General features: G+C 49.2%; 2 protein-coding genes across 2 annotated transcripts in view; one reads left to right on the top strand and one right to left on the bottom strand.

The window, feature by feature from the left end:
* The window catches only part of PHF13 (PHD finger protein 13), a gene marked incomplete at its 5' end in the record, with an annotated part of 55,478 nt that extends 54,109 nt beyond the window's left edge, over positions 1 to 1,369 (bottom strand). The window contains 1 exon segment of the mRNA XM_082274048.1: positions 1,232 to 1,369. Coding sequence (XP_082130174.1) covers positions 1,232 to 1,369 — 138 coding nt within the window.
* The window catches only part of KLHL21 (kelch like family member 21), an 81,135-nt gene that overhangs the window by 1,327 nt on the left and 58,601 nt on the right, over positions 1 to 21,207 (top strand). The window lies entirely within an intron of this gene.

The raw sequence follows: 21,207 nt of genomic DNA, 5'->3' as shown, positions 1-21,207 counted from the left end.
GCATCTTCTTGATACACCCATAGGGTTTTGTACCTGTGCCCGCCCTTTTTCAGGCTCACTGGGAGTCATGTGGTGTCTGTCCCCTCCCCCTCTGCCATTGTATCTTTATGAGACACCCAGAAGGGTTTTGTACCTGTGCCCGCCCTTCTTTAGGATCTTTGAGAGCCAGGTGGTGTCTGTTCCCTCCCTTCTACTGCCACGGCATCTTCCTGAGACACCCAAAAGGGTTTTGTACCTGTGCCCGTCCTTCTTCAGGATCACCAGGAGTCATGTGTTGTCTGTCCCCTCCCCCTCTGCCATGGCATCTCCTTGAGACACCCAGAAGGTGTTTTTTTCTTCTGTGCCTGCCCTTCTTCAGGATCACCAGGAATCATGTTGTATCTGTCCCCTCCCCCTCTGCTATGGCATCTTCTTGAGACCCTCAGAAGGGTTCTGTATCTGTGCCCACCCTTCTTCAGTATCATCGGGAGCCATATAATGTCTGTCCCTACCCCCTCTGCCATGGCATCTTATTGACACCCCCTGAAGGGTTTTGTATCTGTGCCCTTCTTGGTAATTAGAAGTCATGTGGGGTCTGTCCCCTCCCCCTCTGCCATAGTATCTTCTTGAGACACCCAGAAGGGTTCTTTATCTGTGCCCAGCCTTCTTCTGGGTAATAAGAAGTCATGTGGGGTCTGTCCCCTCCCCCTCAGCCATGGCATCTTCTTGAGACATCCAGAAGGGCTTTGTACCTGTGCCCATTCTTCTACAGGATTGTTGAGAGCCATGTGGTGTCTGTTCCCTCCCCCCTCTGCCATGGCATCTTACTGAGACACCCAGAAGGGTTTTGTACCTGTGCCCGCCCTTCACTAGGATCGTCAGGAGTCATGTGGTGTCTGACCCCTCCCCCTCTCCCATTGCATCCTCTTGGGACACCCAAAAGGGTTTTGTACCTGTTCCCGGCCCTTCTTCAGAATTGTTGAGCACCATATGGTGTCTACCCCCCCCCCCCGCCATGGCATCTTCTTGACACCCCCAGAAGGGTTTTGTACCTGTGCTCACCCATCTCCAGGATTGTTGCGAGTCATATGGTGTCTGTCCCCTCCCCCTCTGCCATGGCATCTGGCTAAGACCCCATGACTGGTTTTGTACCTGTGCCTGCACTTCTTCAGGATTGTTGCAAGTCATATGGTGTCTGTCCCCTCCCCCTCTGCCATGGCATCTTCTTAAGACCCCAATAAGGGTTTTGTACCTGTGCCCGCCCTTCTTCAGGATTGTTGAGAGCCTTGTGGTGTCTGTCCCCTTCCCCCTCTGCCATGGCATCTTCCTGAGACACCCACGAGGGAGTTGGTTTCTGTGCCCGCCCTTCTTCAGGATCATTGGAAGTCATGTGGTGTGGTGTCTGTCCGCCCCCCTACCCCTGCCATGGCATATTCTTGAGACATCCAGAAGGGTTTTATATCTATTTTGTACCAGTTACTGTCCCTTCTTTAGGATCGTCGGTAGCCATGTGGAGTCTGTCCCCTCCCCCTCTGCCATGGCATCTCTTCGAGCCCAAAAATAACTAAAATAGAAGAGCAGATATTTTTTGCATCTTATTCACATCCGTTAGGTCATGTGAGAAGGGAGGAGGGGCAACAAACTGCGTCTATTTTGTTTTTGATCACATGTAATAGTGGCCGCACTTTTCCATTTAAAAAAAAAAGCAACGCGTTTCAGGGGTTTGAATGGTCTCCCTTCATCAGGGCTACAAATAACACATAAAAGATTGCAATCTGTACAGAGTATTGACCGGTGTGTGGTATGGGATGGCAAGAGTAATTACACAGGGATATACCATACAAATTAAAGGAAGTAAAAGTATAGAAGTTATTTGTAGTCCTGATGAGCCTCCGAAACGTGTTGAATTTACTAACAAAGGATTCTGAATCAAACTAAATCTGGACATCATACGTTCTGCTGTTGGCTGTGTGTGGATAAGGAATTCTTGTTCCTCCATAGACAGTCAGTTAAGTCTGGAGGTGAATATAAAGAGTTGGGGGTTAGCACAAAGTCATATGGCGCTTTTCCACTGCATGGAACCGAACGGTTCGGCTCGCTTTTGTGCTTTTCCACTGCATGGTACGGTGTAGGAACGGTTCGGTACGGTACGGCGGCGCTTTTCCACTACATGGAACCAAACTGTACGGCTCACTTAAACAGTACCACCTCAGTTGTGGTTCCAAGAGGGCCGTACCATATCCCACAATCCTTTGCATGCAGCCTTGACAGTTTGTCACTACTAGCCACTGATTGGTCAGAGAATCATTGTTATCCCACCCACTTACTACTTTAGTGGAAAAGCAAACCGTACCAAACCATACTGAACCGTTCCAACACCGTACCATGCAGTGGAAAACCAAACCGAGCCAAGCAGGGCCGAGTGGAGCCGAGCCGGTACTCGCAGTGGAAAAGTGACAATAGTGATTATAATGATAATGGGAAGATCTCGTCTGACAACGTATGGACGATCCTAATGACGTCACACCTCATATTAAAGTGTCTGAAAGTCACAAATGAACCTATGGGGATATTGGCATTATTCCCTGCCCCCCACCCAGCCCATTACCCAGTGAGGCTGATAAGGACGGTGAATTATAACTTCTCATTGGAGGAATCGCTCCACCGATCCAACCAGTTCTCCCTGCTGGGATCTGCCGCCCAGAGCAAGGTGGAACAAGAAAATGCTGTCCTTACACAGCCTGTCCCGAGCCGCGTCGGAAAACTGGAATCGTCAGGGAATGAGTTGGCTGGTTGGGAACGGAGGAGATTGTGTCAGTGTCTGGGATGCTCCGATTTGCATTACCAATTAACTTCTCTTTTTTTGCTCTGTTTGTTCTGTTTAACTCTTTTTATGCCAAAACATTAAAGAATTTTTTTTTTTTTTTTTTTGTGTTTTTAAAAAAATATTTTAGGCCTAAAGATTACTTAAAACTCCCAAAATATTATTATTATTATTATTATTATAATTATTATTCATATACAGGATTTATATAGAATATATATTATTATTATTAATATACAGGATTTATATAGAATATATATTATTATTATTAATATACAGGATTTTAGAATGTATATTTTCTGGAAAGGGAAATTTTCCACATTTTGTCATCTTACAACCAAAAAAGTAAATGTATTTTATTGGGATTTTCTGTGATAGACCAACAAAAGAGGTGGCACATAATTGTAAAGTGCAAGGAAAATGATAAATAGTTTTCCAAATTTTTTTACAAAATCAATCAGTGAAAAGTGCATGCATGGGGTGGGTTCAGTGCTGTATTTTGGCCTAGGCCGACAAGGCCCAGGCCTAGGGCGGCACTTTTCAGGGGGTGTCAAAAAAGCCCTCTATTGGCCGCTAGTTGCTAGAGATACCTCTCTCACCCCCCTCTCTCTCTCCTTCACCTACCCTCTCTCTCTCTCTCTCTGATCCCCCCCTCTCTCTCTCTCTCTCTCTCTCTCTCTCTCTCTCTCTCTCATCCCCTCTCTCTCACCCCCTCTCTCTTATGCCCCTCTCTCTCCGCCCTCTCTCATCCCTCCTCTCTCTCTCTCTCTCTTTCACCCCCCTCTCTCTTTCACCCCCCTCTCTCTTTCACCCCCTCTCTCTCTTTCACCCTCTCTCTCTCTCTTTCACCCTCTCTCTCTCTCTTTCACCCTCTCTCTCTTTCACCCTCTCTCTCTCTCTTTCACCCTCTCTCTCTCTCTCTTTCACCCCCCTCTCTCTCTCTCTCTCTTTCACCCCCCTCTCTCACATCCCCCCTCTCTCTCTCTCTCTCTCTCTCTCTCTCACCCCCTCTCTCTTGGTCTCTAATACCCTCTTTAATCTCCCCCTTTCACCCCTCTCTCACCCCCCCTCTCTCTCCTTCACCTACCCTCTCTCTCTCTCTCTCTCTCACTCTCTTTCTCACCCCCTCTCTCTCACCCCACCTCTCTCATCCGCCCCTCTCTCTCTCTCTCTCATCCCCCCTCTCTCTCCCTCCTTCACCCACCCCTCTCTCTCTCCCACGCCCTCTCACCCCCCCCCCCCTCTCGTGAGATCTCAAGGGTCCATGCTGGGACTTGTAGTCCTTCAATTTTGGTGGGAGTCACATCCATTAAAAAGGAGTGGGGCACATTTTCACTGGGTGGGGGGGGGGGGGCGCCCAATTTTAGTCTTGCCTAGGGCAGCACAAAACTAAAATACACCACTGGGTGGGGTGCAGAAATGTACTGAGGGGTGCATGGAAGCGATGGCTTTGCGATTAAAAATGATATCTACTGCTGTGTTTGCCACTGAATGCGACGCTGTCATGTGAATGGGGTGTGCCGCAACCGCCTCAAAAGCGCATGGTGGAGGTGCAACATTTTACAGGGTTAACCACTTGAGCCCAGGAAGGTTTTACCCCCCCCCCCCGTAATGACCAGCACATTTTTAGCGATTCGGCACTGCGATACTTTAACTGACAACGTGCGACGCTGTACCCAAATAAAATTGATGTCTTTTTTTCCCCACAAATAGAACTTTCTTTTGGTGGTATTTGATCACCCGTACGAGTTTTATTTTTTGCGCTATAAACAAAAAAAGAGCAACAAATCTGAAAAAAAAAATAATATATATTTTTTTTAAAATTTCTGCTATATAACATTCACAAAAAAAAAAAAAAATCAAAATCAAATTTTTTCATCATTTTAGGCCAATTTGTTTTCTGCTACATATTTTTTGTAAAAAAAAATAGGAATAAGTGTATTTTGTTCGGTTTGCGCAAAAGTTATCTCGTCTACAAACTACGGGAAAGATTTGTCATTTTTTATTTATTTATTCATTTATTTTTTTTAACTAGTAATGGCGGTGATCTGCGTTTTTTTTTTTTTTTTTTTTAGCAGGACTGCGACATTGTGGCGGACAGATCGGACCCCTAACTGACATTTTTGACACTTTTGGGGGGACCAGTGACATTACTACAGTAATCAGTGCTAAATAATATGCACTGTTACCGTGATATTGACACTGGCAGGGAAGGGGTTAACACCAGGGGCGATCAAAGGGTTAAGTGTGAGTCTAGGGGGGTGCTTTCTAACTGTGAGGGGGAGGGACTTGTGAAATGATCATAGAGACCTGTGATCCTATATAGAAGGATCACAGGCGCTCTGTGATCTTTCCAGGGAGAAGAACGGTCAGCTGTGTTTACAACAGCCGACCGTTCTTCTCTCTCATCGGGGAACGATCGCGGGTGCCCGGCGGAGGATCACAGGCTCTCTGTGTTGATTCCTGAGAGAACAATGGTCTGCTGTGCAATCACAGCCGCCAGCACCGTGACTCAGCTTCTCTGCTGGCTAATGGGGGCGCGAGCACACCTCCAGCGTCGCGCGTGCGCGGCGCCCCTGGGAGCACTCCCGCGAACCAGCCTGCTGCAGTTTATCCACGGCGGGCGGTTGGCAAGTAGGTAAAGCAGGTGGGTGAGGAGGCATCATATTGAGGTTCAGAAAACGCGCAATTTTTGCACACGATGCGCACTTCCATCGGACTGATAACAGCGCGAAAACAGCCGTCCCGGGAATTCAGGGTGCCGACTTCCTATCCGACCCGCCAGCTTCACTACTTTTGAGTTTCTGACGGGAGAACACGTAATCACATTAGAACTTTTCTCTGACGTCGCGATCTGCGCGCCTGTGGGCGGAGCTTGTTTGTGGCATTGGGTGCGGAGGGATCAAATGACAAAAATTCATGCCGAATAGTCACTGGTCAGATTTCAAAAGGCAACTCAATGACACAAGCATGACCTACTGCAGGGGGTGCCAAACTCAATTTGCATTTCGGGGCGCATCAGCATTACGGTTCCCCCCCTCTATCTTTAAGACTAATGGTCCAGCGCACCCCCCCCCCTTTACATCAGTGGTCCAGAGCCCACCCACAAATCAGAAGTTAAGAATCCCCCACCCTCCCTTATATCACAGCACACCCCCGTTATCTTGTGCCCGCTTCCTGGAAGAACCTTGGGAAGCATAAAGTGTAGGGTCTGGAGGAGGACCAGAGGAAGGCAGGAGTCAGCTGCCGGAGTCCGCTGAATGCTGAGGCCAGGGTAGGCAGGAGAGAAGACACAGGATCTGTAGGAGGAGTTCTGTCCTCTCAGCTGATGACTCCTGAGACAGGGGCAAGGGCAGGGACGAGTCTCTCGGCAGCTTCCCAGAGAATCGCAGGATCTTGCGGAGGAGTTTTTTTCCTCCTCTCTGCTGAGACAAGGAGGTGGGCGAAGAAGAAGGGGGGGGGGTGCCTCAGCTCAGGAGAGGTGCGAGGGCCACATAAAGTGGCCTGGTGGGCCGGATTTGGCCCCCGGGCCTTGTATTTGACACCTGTGACCTACTGCAATGTGTTGGAACAGCCGCCCCCTAATCTCCTCACATTCACAGGGCGATGTGACATCTATATAATGTACCGACTCAAAAACTGCGCCTGGAAAATAATAACCAATCACAGTGAGGCTTTATAAATAGTGCAAACCGAGATGAGAAGCCCGGCTCTGCTGCAAGATACACTGTTACCAAAAGTATTGGGACGCCTGAACTTTAATGGTATCCCAGTCTTAGTCCGTAGGGTTCAATATTGAGTTGGCCCACCCTTTGCAGCTATAACAGCTTCAACTCTTCTGGGAAGGCTGTCCACAAGGTTTAGGAGTGTCTATGGGAATGTTTGACCATTCTTCCAGAAGCGCATTTGTGAGGTCAGGCACTGATGTTGGATGAGAAGGCCTGGCTCGCAGTCTCCATTTTCATTCATCCCAAAGGTGTTCTATCGGGTTGAGGTCAGGACTCTGTGCAGGCCAGTCACATTCCTCCACCCCAAACTTGCTCATTTGAGGATCTCTGCTTTAGAGGGTCCATTTGAGGATCTCTGCTTTAGAGGGTCCATTTGAGGATCTCTGCTTTGGAGGGTCCATTTGAGGATCTCTGCTTTGGAGGGTCCATTTGAGGATCTCTGCTTTGGAGGGTCCATTTGAGGATCTCTGCTTTAGAGGGTCCATTTGAGGATCTCTGCTGTAGAGGGTCCATTTGAGGATCTCTGCTGTAGAGGGTCCATTTGAGGATCTCTGCTGTAGAGGGTCCATTTGAGGATCTCTGCTTTACAGGGTCCATTTGAGGATCTTCTTTAGAGGGTCCATTTGAGGATCTCTGCTTTACAGGGCCCATTTGAGGATCTCTGCTTTAGAGGGCCCATTTGAGGATCTCTGCTTTACAGGGCCCATTTGAGGATCTTCTTTAGAGGGTCCATTTGAGGATCTCTGCTGTAGAGGGTCCATTTGAGGATCTCTGCTGTAGAGGGTCCATTTGAGGATCTCTGCTGTAGAGGGTCCATTTGAGGATCTCTGCTTTACAGGGTCCATTTGAGGATCTTCTTTAGAGGGTCCATTTGAGGATCTCTGCTTTACAGGGCCCATTTGAGGATCTCTGCTTTAGAGGGCCCATTTGAGGATCTCTGCTTTACAGGGCCCATTTGAGGATCTTCTTTAGAGGGTCCATTGAGGATCTCTGCTTTAGAGGGCCCATTTGAGGATCTGTGCTGTAGAGGGTCCATTTGAGGATCTCTGCTTTACAGGGCCCATTTGAGGATCTCTGCTTTACAGGGCCCATTTGAGGATCTCTGCTTTACAGGGCCCATTTGAGGATCTCTGCTTTACAGGGCCCATTTGAGGATCTCTGCTTTAGAGGGTCCACTAAATTTGGTAAGCCCACATCTTTACTAAGGTGGTGGTGTCACGATCTGGAGACCTTCTTGGTAAGAGCTGCAGCACTTTACCAGGATCGGGGTCATACCGTGGACACCACGTGCAGGGGATTGCACGGCTCTGCGCGCCGAGACTGGGTGACGTCATATGACATCAGCCCAAAACAAGAGGTGATCCCGCCCACCCCCTGTCATTTGTCTATATGCCGGGTGGGAGGCGGGTAATTAGAGGGTCTACTAAGCCCTCATCTGGTGGTACCCCGGTCTGGGGACCTTCTTGGTGGATGGATGTTCATTATTCTCATCTGAACACTTTGGGCTCTTTCACACGGAGTCTGTTCTGCTCAGCGGGGGGGGGGGGGGGGGGGGATCGATCCGCTGATCCCCGCAGGTGGATGGCAGCTCCGTCTCCGCTCTGTGTGCTGGGACGGAGCTGTCAGATCCCCGCTGTCCTCTATGGGGGAATCAGATGAGAAAGGACCGCCTGTCCGTTTTCATCCGATCCGATCTTCCAGACAGATGGAAAATAGGGTTTCCATCCGTCTGGATTTCACGGACAGGATCGGCTCACCGCTGACATCCGCTGCTCCATAGGGATGCATGGAGCATCCGATCCGGTCCGCCTGAAAAACTGGGAGTTTAATTCTTGCTGCGTCCGTAGAGCGACACAGCATGTATACACCCACATCATTCAGGGTAGAGTGGGGGTAAAAAAACAAGGTCAACATAAACGCATAGAGTCCGCATTGATCAACACCATTTAAAGCAGCTGGTGTGACTGAGCTCAGTGTCTACACTGAGGAAATGTCCCCTCACTTCCTGTGTGGTCATCAGGACAGGAAGTGAGGGGAAATCCCCTCCCCCCCCCCCCGACCTTCATACAGGGCAATGTTCTCTTTGTTTGGTGTTCCACTTTAATGCAGACCTGTGCTCAGAGAAGCATGTAGGTCACCTTTACTCACCCCCCCCCCCTGCTGGAAATGCTAGTTGCCTGGCTGTCCTGCTGACCTGGATCAAGAGTTCTGGATTTGCTTGCTGCTGTAGTAAAGCAAGGATGGAGATGAGAACCCTATAAAAGGGATAAACTTAACCAGCTGAACCCCAAAATATGCTGGGAGATGTAGTTCCCTAATGTTTGGTAAATGCTGGGACTTTTAGTTCTCCGATGTTGGAGAGAAGCTGGTGGTGCATGCTGGGACTTGTACTTCTGATATTGAAAAGAAGCTAACGCTGCATATTGGGACTTGTAGTTCTACAATGTTGCAGAGAAGCTGTCCCAGTGGTGCATGCTGGGACTTGTAGTTCTCAGATGTTGGAGAAAAGCTAATGGTGCATGCTGGGACTTAAAGTTCTCCAATGATAGAGGGATGCTGAGGGTGCATGCTGGGACTTGTAGTTCCCTGATGTTGGATAGAAGCTGGTGGTGCATGCTGGGACTTGTAGTTCTCAGATATTTAAGAGCAGCTGACAGTACATGCTGGGACTTGTAGTTCCCTGATGTTGGATAGAAGCTGGTGGTGCATGCTGGGACTTGTAGTTCTCAGATATTTAAGAGCAGCTGACAGTACATGCTGGGACTTGTAGTTCTCAGATGTTGGAGAAAAGCTAATGGTACATGCTGGGACTTGTAGTTCTCCGATATTGGACAGAAGCTAATGGTGCATGCTGGGACTTATAGTTCTCCAATGATAGAGGGATGCTGAGGGTGCCTGCTGGGACTTGTAGTTCCCTGATGTTGGATAGAAGCTGGTGGTGCATGCTGGGGCTTATAGTTCGCCAATGACAGAGGGATGCTGAAGGTGCAAGCTGGGACTTGTAGTTCCCTGATGTTGGATATAAGCTAGTGGTGCATGCTGGAACTTGTAGTTTCTCAGATATTAGAGGGATGCTGATGGAGCATGCTGGGACTTGTAGTTCTCAGATGTTGGAGAAAGGCTGATGGTGCATGCTGGGACTTATAGTTCGCCAATGACAGAGGGATGCTGAAGGTGCATGCTGGGACTTGTAGTTCCCTGATATTGGATATAAGCTAGTGGTGCATGCTGGAACTTGTAGTTCTCAGATATTAGAGGGATGCTGATGGAGCATGCTGGGACTTGTAGTTCTCAGATGTTGGAGAGCAGCTGACGGTGCATGTTGGGACTTGTAGTTCTCAGATGTTGGAGAAAGGCTGATGGTGCATGCTGGGACTTGTAGTTCCCTGATGTTGTAGAGAACATGGCAGTACATGCTGGGATTTGTAGTTCTCAGATGTTGGAGAGAAGCTGACGGTGCATGCTGGGACTTCTAGTTCTCTAATGTGGCAGGGAAGCTGGCAGTGCATGCTGGGACTTGTAGTTCTCAGGCAATGGATCAGAAAGCAGAGGCCTTTCTCAGTGGCGGTGGAGGCATGCTGGTACCTGTAGTGTCCCTGAAGGCTGAAGGGAAGAGCTGCACATTGGAAGTAATGAATAATAGATGAGTGTTTTCCAGGCCTGCCATTAATGAGCCTCTGCCAGTCCCAGATGAATTGAGCAGCTGCCTGAGAGCTCTGTGAGTGCTGCCTGCCTGGTGCCTGCGCTCAGGACTGACCCCTGCACACACAAGAGGCAGCTTGTTCTGCTCATTTACATATCATTACCCACAATGCCCCATTGTGCAGGGAGCAGGCCCTGTCTGCAGCCCTATGATGGGTGGCAGCTTGTCTGGACCTGGCTGCTGCTTAGTGGCCAGACAGCTTGCCTTGGCTGCCCCTTGTGGCCAGAGATAAAAGTGCGCCCAGCAATACACACTGACACTTTGTAACATGTGGATCTGTTTAAGCAAATTCTGATCCAATCACAGAAGGGAAGGCCGGGGTTAACCCCTTCCTGGAAGGAGCCTAAGATTGTTGCAGCTGGCAGATCGCCAAGATTATTATTATGATTATTATTCTTATTAATATTATTAACATTTTTATTATTTTTAATAATATTATTATTAATAATAATATTATAATTTGTATTATTATTATTACTATTTTTAATATTATTATTTATTTTTACAATTTTCAGCTTTCAGTGCTCTCGTAGTTTGAATGACAATTACTCAGTCATTATTATTATTAATAATATTATTATTATAATATTATTATTTTTAATAATATTGTTATTATTATTAATAGTTTTAATATTATTATTATTACAATTTTCAGCTTTCAGTGCTCTCGTAGTTTGAATGACAATTACTTTGTCACGCTACACTGTACCCAAATGACATTTTTATCAATTTGTTCACAGAAATAGAGCTTTCTTTTGGTGGTATTTAACCACTTGCCCGCCGTAGATATACTGCGGCAGGCTGGCTCGGCTGCGCGAACTACCGTACCTGTACGGCAGTTCGTGGGAGCGCTCCTGGGGGCACGCACGCACCGCCGGAGGCGCGCTTGCACCTCAATTAGCCAGTGGGGAAGCTGATTCACGGGGCCGGCGGCCGCCATAGCAGCCGGGCACCTGCCATCGCTCCCCATGAAGCGAGAACGGTGGTCTGCTGCTGTAAACATTGCAGACCGTTCTCTCATGAATCAGCACAGCGCTCCTCCTATTTAGGAACACAAATCTCTGTGTTGATTCCATAAGCCCATCCCACCACAGTTAGAAAACACCCCCTAGGCTCACACTTAACCCTTTGATCTTCCCTGGGTTAACCCCTTCCCTGCCAGTGTCATTATTACAGTAACAGTGCATATTTTTAGCACTGATTACTGTAGTAATGTCCCTGGTACCCCCAAAAGTGTCAAAAATGTCAGTTAGGGATCCGATCTGTCCGCTGCAATGTCGTAGTCCCGCTAAAAATCGCAGATCACAAAAAAAAAAATCGCAGATCGCTGCCATTACTAGTAAAAAAATAAATAAAAAAAAATGACATAAATCTTTCCCCTAGTTTGTAGACGAGCAAACCAATCAAAATACGGTTATTGGGAATTTTTTTTTTACCAAAAATATGTAGCAAAATACAAATTGGCCTAAAATGATGAAAAATTTGATTTTTACATTTTTTTTATTGGGAATGTTATATAGCAGAAAGTGAAAAAAATATATATTTTTTTTCAGAATTGTCGCTCTTTTTTTGTTTATAGCGCAAAAAAAAAAAAAAATCGCACAGGTGATCAAATACCACCAAAATAAATCTTTATTTCTGGGGAAAAAAAGGACATCAATTTTATTTGGGTACAGCGTCGCACGACAGCGCAATTGTCTGTTAAAATAACGCAGTGCCGAATTGCAAAAAAATTGTCTGGTCATTAATGGGGGAAAACTTCCGGTCCAGAAGGGGTTAATCACCGCTGAGGTTTTTTTTTTTTTTGCCAAATAAACGAAAAAAAAAAAGCGTTTTGTTTTAGTTTCTGTTCAAAAATTTTGCAAATAATTGCTCTTCATAAACTTAGCCCAAAATGTATTCTACTGCATTTATTTGATGAAAATAACCCAAATAAGTGAATATTATTGGTGGATCCACAGCTGCCGAATGAAACCGATTCAAGCCATTAGGGCCGCGCCGCGCAGCAACCAAGTGAAATGCACACAGTTGCAGTGTGGTGGATTGGCTTTTATAGAGGCAACAAATCCCCTCCTCACCATCTAAACGCCTCTGAAAAGCGATCCACTGCAGATCGCTTTTCAGAGGTGTGGCAGAGACAGCTGCATGTGTAAACTTAGGCTAAGTGCACAGATCATAGCCGTTTCTTTCTGATTTGAAATTTCATCTGGTGTGCGGGAAAGTTAAAGGTAGTCCCTGGGGGCAAAATTTTTAAAAAATTAGGCTTTGAAAGGAATACAAAGGGCGTCGTCCCGTCTTCTGTTTATTTTTTGGAGGGGGGGGGGAGGGGAAACGAATGGCTCAGCCACGATAGCACACAAGCCGGTTTTCCCAGTTCTGCCTGGACTGGAGAATCCTCGCTGACGCAGGGAGAGAGGAAAAGCCAGAGACGAAGGAGGGGGCACTGCACATGCATGCAGTTATGAATGGCTTTGAGCAGCTGCAGGGGAGAGGGCACTGCACATGCATGCAGTTATGAATGGCTCAGCAGCTGCAGGGGAGAGGGCACTGCAGGTGCATGCAGTTATGAATGGCTCTGAGCAGCTGCAGGGAAGAGGGCACTGCACATGCATGCAGTTATGAATGGCTCAGCAGCTGCAGAGGAGAGGGCACTGCAGGTGCATGCAGTTATGAATGGCTCTGAGCAGCTGCAGGGGAGAGGGCACTGCACGTGCATGCAGATATGAGCGGATCTGAGCAGCTGCAGGGGAGAGGTCACTGCACTTGCATGCAGATATGAATGGCTCTGAGCGGTTGCAGGGGAGAGGGCACTGCACATGCATGCAGTTATGAACATCTTTGAGCGGCTGCAGTGGAAAGGGCACTACATGTGCATGCAGTTATGAATGGCTCAGCAGCTGCAGGGGAGAGGGCACTGCAGGTGCATGCAGTTATGAATGGCTCTGAGCAGCTGCAGGGGAGAGGGCACTGCACGTGCATGCAGTTATGAGCGGATCTGAGCAGCTGCAGGGGATAGGTCACTGCACTTGCATGCAGATATGAATGGCTCTGAGCGGTTGCAGGGGAGAGGGCACTGAACATGCATGCAGTTATGAACATCTTTGAGCGGCTGCAGTGGAAAGGGCACTACATGTGCATGCAGTTATGAACGGCTCTGAGCAGCTGCAGGGGAGAGGGCACTGCATGTGCATGCAGATATGAATGGCTCTGAGCGGTTGCAGGGGAGAGGGCACTGCACGTGCATGTAGTTATGAACGGCTCTGAGCGGCTGCACGGGAGAGGGCACTGCACGTGCATGCAGTTATGAACATCTTTGAGCGGCTGCAGGGGAAAGGGCACTACATGTGCATGCTGTTATGAAGGGCTCTGAGCGGCTGCAGGGGAGAGGGCACTGCGCACGCACACAGTTTGAACAGCCCAGAGCAGCCACTGCAGTGGATGAAACTCAGTGAATGATCTGACTTTAACACAGCTGCAGCATTTTCTAGAGGAGCTTAGCTAGAGGAGAGGGCACTGCACGTGCATGCAGTTATGAACGGCTCTGAGCGGCTGCAGGGGAGAGGGCACTGCACATGCATGCAGTTATGAATGGCTCTGAGTGGCTGCAGAGGAGAGGGCACTGCACGTGCATGCAAATATGAACAGCTCTAAATGACTGCAGGGGAGAGGGCACTGCAGATGCATGCAGTTATGAACGGCTCTGAGCGTCTGCAGGGAAGACGGCACTACGCATGCATGCAGTTTAAACTGCCCTAAGTGGACACTGCGGGGCACACAATTGTAATGCTCATCCTAAAAACAGCATAGCAGGGATTGAAGGGCAGCTGGTTTTTGTGGAGAGCCCTCCCCCCCACAGCTTACTGAGAGGACCGCCACCATTTAAAATGGGGGGGGGGGGGGCGGGGGAGCGCTGGTACGTACAATTCCTGAGGTATGGATTTGCATAGGCAGATTTCAGGAAATAACTTGCTGAGCTCCTGGCAGATATAAATGATATAAATCTATAATCATTAATACATCATTAAATCTATTTTTGTAAATGCAATCAGTATAGGTCCCTGAATCAGGTCCCGACATCAAATTCTTACAGCAGGGCTGGTGTGTGAGAAGAAGCAGCACAAGGAGCCAATCAGTTCATGGGTTGACAAAGAGCATGCTGATAGCAGGAGAAAGCAGAGTGACAGAGAGATGAACTCATCACTGTGCTGCTTCTTCAACTGTCCAGTTACAGGATGGGGGTGAATCCAGGACAACCTGGGCTCAGAGGATGTGGGTTGAATAATGCTGACCATCAGACAGGATATCTAGCGGCAGGAATGTACTACGGGGGGCAATCTTTGGACTGACACAAAAGCTCATTTTATTTTATCTTCTATTAGACTATTAATTTGTTAAACTTTTTATTTTTAGCCAAGGTTTTAGTTTAACAAGTAACATGCATTACTGTGATGCCACGCCATTCGTTTTGGATGTCACCCCTGCGCACCAATGCAAGGCACCTACCTGTGTTGCAGCGTGTCTCAAAGCACAAAAAACTGCGTCATGTCTAATTTTTTGCCATAACAAGGTGCACTGGCAGCCCATTCATTTCATGTGCTCTGTTAGCTTCAATGGAGGTCAGAGGAGACATCAGGGGTCTAATAGACCAGAAGACACAATCAGGGGTCTAATAGACCAGAAGGCACAATCAATGGTCGAATAGACCAAAAGCGACAATCAGGGGTCTAATAGACGAGAGGAGACAATCAGGAGCATAATAGCCCAGAGGAGACAATCTAATAGACCAAGGGAGACAATCAGGGGTCTCATAGCCCAGAGGAGACCATCAGGGGTTTAATAGACTAGAGGAGAAACCAGGGGTTTAATAGACCAGAGGAGAGCATCAGGGGTCTAATAGACCAGAGGAGAAATCAGGGGTCTAATAGACCAGAGGAGACAATCAGGGGTCTAATAGCTCTGAGGAGACAATCAGGGGTCTAATAGCCCTGAGGAGACAATCAGGGTTCTAATAGCTCTGAGGAGGCATCAGGGGTCTAATAGACCAGAGAAGACATTGGGGGTCTAATAGACCAGGGGAGACAATCAGAAGTCTAATAGACCAGAGGAGACCATCGGGGGTCTAATAGACCAGAGGAGACCATCGGGGGTCTAATAGACCAGAGGAGACCATCAGGGGTCTAATAGACCAGAGGAGACCATCAGGAGTCTAATAGACTAGAGGAGAAATCAGGGATCTAATAAACCAGAGGAGAGCATCAGGGGTCTAATAGACCAGAGGAGACCATCAGGGGTTTAATAGACTAGAGGAGAAACCAGGGGTTTAATAGACCAGAGGAGACAATCAGGGGTCTAATAGCTCTGAGGAGACAATCAGGGGTCTAATAGCCCTGAGGAGACAATCAGGGTTCTAATAGCTCTGAGGAGGCATCAGGGGTCTAATAGACCAGGGGAGACAATCAGAAGTCTAATAGACCAGAGGAGACCATCAGGGGTCTAATAGACCAGAGGAGACCATCAGGGGTCTAATAGACCAGAGGAGACCATCAGGAGTCTAATAGACCAGAGGAGAGCATCAGGGGTCTAATAGACCAGAGGAGAGCATCAGGGGTCTAATAGACCAGAGGAGAGCATCAGGGGTCTAATAGACCAGAGGAGAGCATCAGGGGTCTAATAGACCAGAGGAGAAATCAGGGATCTAAGAGGAGAGCATCAGAGATCCAATAGACCATAGGAGACAATCAGGGGTCTAATAGACCAGAGGATGATTCATTAAAGAGAACCTGTTGCAACAAGAGTATCACATTGGGGACTATTGGTCCCCATGTGATAAAAAATATGTTTAGTGAAAAAAGTGTATAAAATTAAAGTTGCACTTAACACTCTTCCCCCACCAAACAAAAAAATGCTGAAACCCCCCCCCCCCCCCCAACCCCCACATACACATCCATACGAATGTAAACACACACAGTGGGAGGGGGGGGGCATACAAAAACATTGATTGTGCTGCACATGTGGCATATCGCCGCACATCCCAGAGTGAGGCTCCATTCACAGTAGTGCGACTCCAAAGATTTTGAGTGCGACTTTACACTCTCCGGCACTCAAGTTGCAAGAAAGTTGTGGCAAAGAAGCGCAGGAACCTTTTCAAAGTCGCTACGATTTTAAGTCGCATAGATTGGAATGGGTCCCATTGAAATCAATAGGCTGGAAATTGTCACGCGGCTGTGTCCAATGTCGCATGACAAGTGGCGCTAGTGTGAGCGGAAACCTTAGGGTAATCATTTTAGGCCCATTATTCAGGGGTTTACCTTCAGCTGATGACCTGTAGGGGGCCTATAAAGTGTCTACTATGAAAAATATAAGGTACCGAAGTTTGCCGGATTTTTAACCAAAAATATTTTTTTTTAAATGTGTGCCAAAATGGCAAAAATGATTCTTGCAGTGAAGGGTTAAAGCAGCCTTCACTGGGAGCACAAGAACTCCATCATTTGGGGGGGGGGAGGGGCCATATAGTAGGTGGGAGGGTCAGGTGACCATATTGTGTAGTTTTCCGTTGCGGACCGTCCACTTTGGCGTCGTTATAATAATCCTCCATCATAATTGGTGTTATATGATAGCCATTCATCTCTGACCCGCGCCGTCTTTGTGACCGCCGTTCAAGAGATGAAACATCTGGAACGCAAAGATAACAATCAATACGGTGAAATTTTACACCTATGGGAAGGTCTTTTGGGAACTGACCCCCATCCCCCCCCCACCACCACCACCTGTTAACAGGCAAGGTGCTGAAAGGCCAACACATGCTTTGTAGCTGCATTGCGGTTTGAGAGAAACATGGAGGAATATGGAGGCTACTGCAGTTTCTGAAAATGCTAGTTGCCTGGCTTGCATGGCCCCCCAGGTGCTTACTTCCTCTTCCTGAGTGAACTTGTACTTCAAAGTTTTAAATGATCCATGTCAGCTAATGTTCATCATGACTGGAACTCTAGCCTGATGTCATATGACTTTCTGCCATGCAACCTCCCTCTCATACTCCAGGATCAGTTAGATTGCCCTTATAGGGCAATGATATGAGATCTTCAAGTCAATTCTCTACCTTCATCTATGAGAGCCCTTAATGTCCTTCTGTGGACCTCCGCTGCTCTCTATGATGAAGGTGTGGACCTTCGCTGCTCTCTATGATGGAGGTGTGGACCTTCGCTGCTCTCTATGATGGAGGTGTGGACCTCCGCTGCTCTCTATGATGGAGGTGTGGACCTCCGCTGCTCTCTATGATGGAGGTGTGGACCTCCGCTGCTCTCTATGATGAAGGTGTGGACTTTCGCTGCTCTCTATGATGGAGGTGTGGACCTCCGCTGCTCTCTATGATGGAGGTGTGGACCTTCGCTGCTCTCTATGATGGAGGTGTGGACCTTCGCTGCTCTCTATGATGGAGGTGTGGATCTCCTCTGCTCTCTATGATGGAGGTGTGGACCTCCGCTGCTCTCTATGATGGAGGTGTGGACCTCCGCTGCTCTCTATGATGGAGGTGTGGACCTCCGCTGCTCTCTATGATGGAGGTGTGGACCTCCGCTGCTCTCTATGATGAAGGTGTGGACCTCCGCTGCTCTCTATGATGAAGGTGTGGACCTTCGCTGCTCTCTATGATGGAGGTGTGGACCTCCGCTGCTCTCTATGATGGAGGTGTGGACCTCCGCTGCTCTCTATGATGGAGGTGTGGACCTCCGCTGCTCTCTATGATGGAGGTGTGGACCTCCGCTGCTCTCTATGATGGAGGTGTGGACCTCCGCTGCTCTCTATGATGGAGGTGTGGACCTTCGCTGCTCTCTATGATGGAGGTGTGGACCTTCGCTGCTCTCTATGATGGAGGTGTGGATCTCCTCTGCTCTCTATGATGGAGGTGTGGACCTCCGCTGCTCTCTATGATGGAGGTGTGGACCTCCGCTGCTCTCTATGATGGAGGTGTGGACCTCCGCTGCTCTCTATGATGGAGGTGTGGACCTCCGCTGCTCTCTATGATGAAGGTGTGGACCTCCGCTGCTCTCTATGATGAAGGTGTGGACCTTCGCTGCTCTCTATGATGGAGGTGTGGACCTCCGCTGCTCTCTATGATGGAGGTGTGGACCTCCGCTGCTCTCTATGATGGAGGTGTGGACCTTCGCTGCTCTCTATGATGGAGGTGTGGACCTCCGCTGCTCTCTATGATGGAGGTGTGGACCTCTGCTGCTCTCTATGATGGAGGTGTGGACCTCCGCTGCTCTCTATGATGAAGGTGTGGACTTTCGCTGCTCTCTATGATGGAGGTGTGGACCTCCGCTGCTCTCTATGATGGAGGTGTGGACCTCCGCTGCTCTCTATGATGAAGGTGTGGACCTTCGCTGCTCTCTATGATGGAGGTGTGGACCTCCTCTGCTCTCTATGATGAAGGTGTGGACCTTCGCTGCTCTCTATGATGGAGGTGTGGATCTCCTCTGCTCTCTATGATGGAGGTGTGGACCTTCGCTGCTCTCTATGATGGAGGTGTGGACCTTCGCTGCTCTCTATGATGGAGGTGTGGATCTCCTCTGCTCTCTATGATGGAGGTGTGGACCTCCGCTGCTCTCTATGATGAAGGTGTGGACCTTCGCTGCTCTCTATGATGGAGGTGTGGACCTCCGCTGCTCTCTATGATGGAGGTGTGGATCTCCTCTGCTCTCTATGATGGAGGTGTGGACCTCCTCTGCTCTCTATGATGGAGGTGTGGACCTCCTCTGCTCTCTATGATGGAGGAGTGGACCTCCTCTGCTCTCTATGATGGAGGAGTGGACCTCCTCTGCTCTCTATGATGGAGGTGTGGACCTCCTCTGCTCTCTATGATGGAGGTGTGGACCTCCTCTGCTCTCTATGATGGAGGTGTGGACCTCCTCTGCGCTCTATGATGGAGGTGTGGACCTCCTCTGTGCTCTATGATGGTGGCGTGGACCTCCTCTGCTCTCTACAATGGTGGCCTGGACCTGCTTGGCTCTCTATGATGGTAGTGTGGACCTGTTCTTCTCTCTTTAATGGTGGTGTGGACCTGCTCTTTTCTCTTTGGTGGTGTGGACCTGCTCTGCTCTCTATTATGGTGGTGTGGACCTGCTCTGGTCTGTATGATGGTGGTGTGGACCTTCTCTGCTCTCTTAGAAAAAGGGTCCAGAGCTTCTTTGGGGCGACCCGGAGGCGACCGCCATAGACTTCAATGTTATGAAGTCCGTGGCGGCCGCTCCGAGGTCGCGGCGCGCTGCTCGCACCGCGACTTCGGAGGTCGCCACCCCAAGTCGGATAGCCCCTATGTGAACGGGGCCTCATTCCCCAAGTAAGTGACATAAAAGGAATAATCGAAACAAAGCAAACGTAGTGTAATTCCGCTTTAAAAATGTATTGAAAATATAAAGGGATACACTTACAAACATCTAGGAATTTAGGCCGCATGTGACAGACACACAAATCAGGCAGTCTTTGGCATGGTCCTAGCTGTTTTGCCTCATTACCACGTGTTGTGGTGCACATGTGGGCCGGAGCTGCCAAAACTAATGCTGGGCATTTCTGGGTGTAAGGGGGGACTCTGCTGGGCATTTCTGGGTGTAAGGGGGGACTCTGCTGGACACATATGAATATAAGGGGGGGGGGACTCTGCTGGGCACCCCTAGGTGTAAGGGGGGACTTTGTTGTGGGCACTCCTGGGTATAAGGGGAGACTCAGCTGGGCACATATAAATGTATGGGGGACTCAACTGGGCACTTCTAGATAAAAAGGGGGACTCTCCTGGGTGTAGGGGGGGGGGGGGGTTACTCTGCTGATATAAATGTAAGGGGGGGGAATTTTCCTGGGCATTCCTGGGTGTAGGGGGGTCTTGGCTAGGCCACATATGAATGTAAGGGGGGACTCGGCTGGGCGCTCCTGGGTATAATAGGGGAGTGGGAGACTCTGCTGGGCACATATGAATGTAAGGGGGGACTCCTAAGTGCAAGGAGTGGAATGTGCTATGCACTTCTAGATGTAAGGGGGACTCTGCTGGGCATTACTGCTTGTAAAGTGGGGGGAGGGGGGGGCTCTTCTGGGCATTCCTAGGTGTAAGGGGGGGAAGACTCTGCTGGGTACATGTGAATGTAATGATAGGGACTCTGCTGGGCACTTCTGGATATAAGGGGAGACTCTGCTGGGTACATATGAATGTGAGGGGGCCTCCGCTGGGCATTCCTGGGTGTAAGGGGGGGAACTCTGCTGGGCATTCCTTGGTGTAAGGGGGGGGGGAACTCTGCTGGGCATTTCTGGGTGTAAGGGGGGGACGGGGGGACTCTGCTGGGCACCTCTGCTGTGGATTCTGCTGGTCACATGTGAATATAAGGGGCTCTGCTGGACGCTCCTGGGCGTAAGGGGGGGGGGAACTCTGTTGGGCATTCCTTGGTGTAAGGGGGGGGAACTCTGCTGGGCATTTCTGGGTGTAAGGGGGGACGGGGGGACTCTGCTGGGCACCTCTGCTGTGGATTCTGCTGGTCACATGTGAATATAAGGGGCTCTGCTGGACGCTCCTGGGCGTAAGGGGGGGGGGGACCCTACTGGGCACATAGAAAGTAAGGGGGGGGGCTCCACTGGGCACTCCTGGATGTAAGGGGGGGAGTCTCTGCTGGGCAAAGTTGGGGAGGGGGGACTCTTCTGGGCATTCCTGGGTGTAAGGGGCGGGGACTTTGCTGGGTACATATGAAATTAAGGGGGGACTCTGCAGGGCACTCCTGGATGTAAGGGTGGGAGACTCCACTGGGCACTCCTGGGTGTAAGGTGGGGGGGGGGGGACTCGGCTGGGCACTCTGGGATGTAATAGGGGGACCCTGCTGGGCACTCCTGGATGTAAGACGGGACTCCGCTGGGCATTCCTGGATGTAAGGGGGGACTCTGCTGGGCATATATTCAGAGACGGATTTGCTGGTTGGCGGTTTGCTTCCTGCGCACCCCAC

This window comes from Pelophylax lessonae (genome assembly GCF_965119305.1).
Source record: "Pelophylax lessonae genome assembly, chromosome: 12".
Classification (NCBI taxonomy): Eukaryota; Metazoa; Chordata; class Amphibia; order Anura; family Ranidae; genus Pelophylax; species Pelophylax lessonae.
Note: the sequence above shows the minus strand (reverse complement) of the source record. Positions and strands in the feature narration are given on the sequence as shown.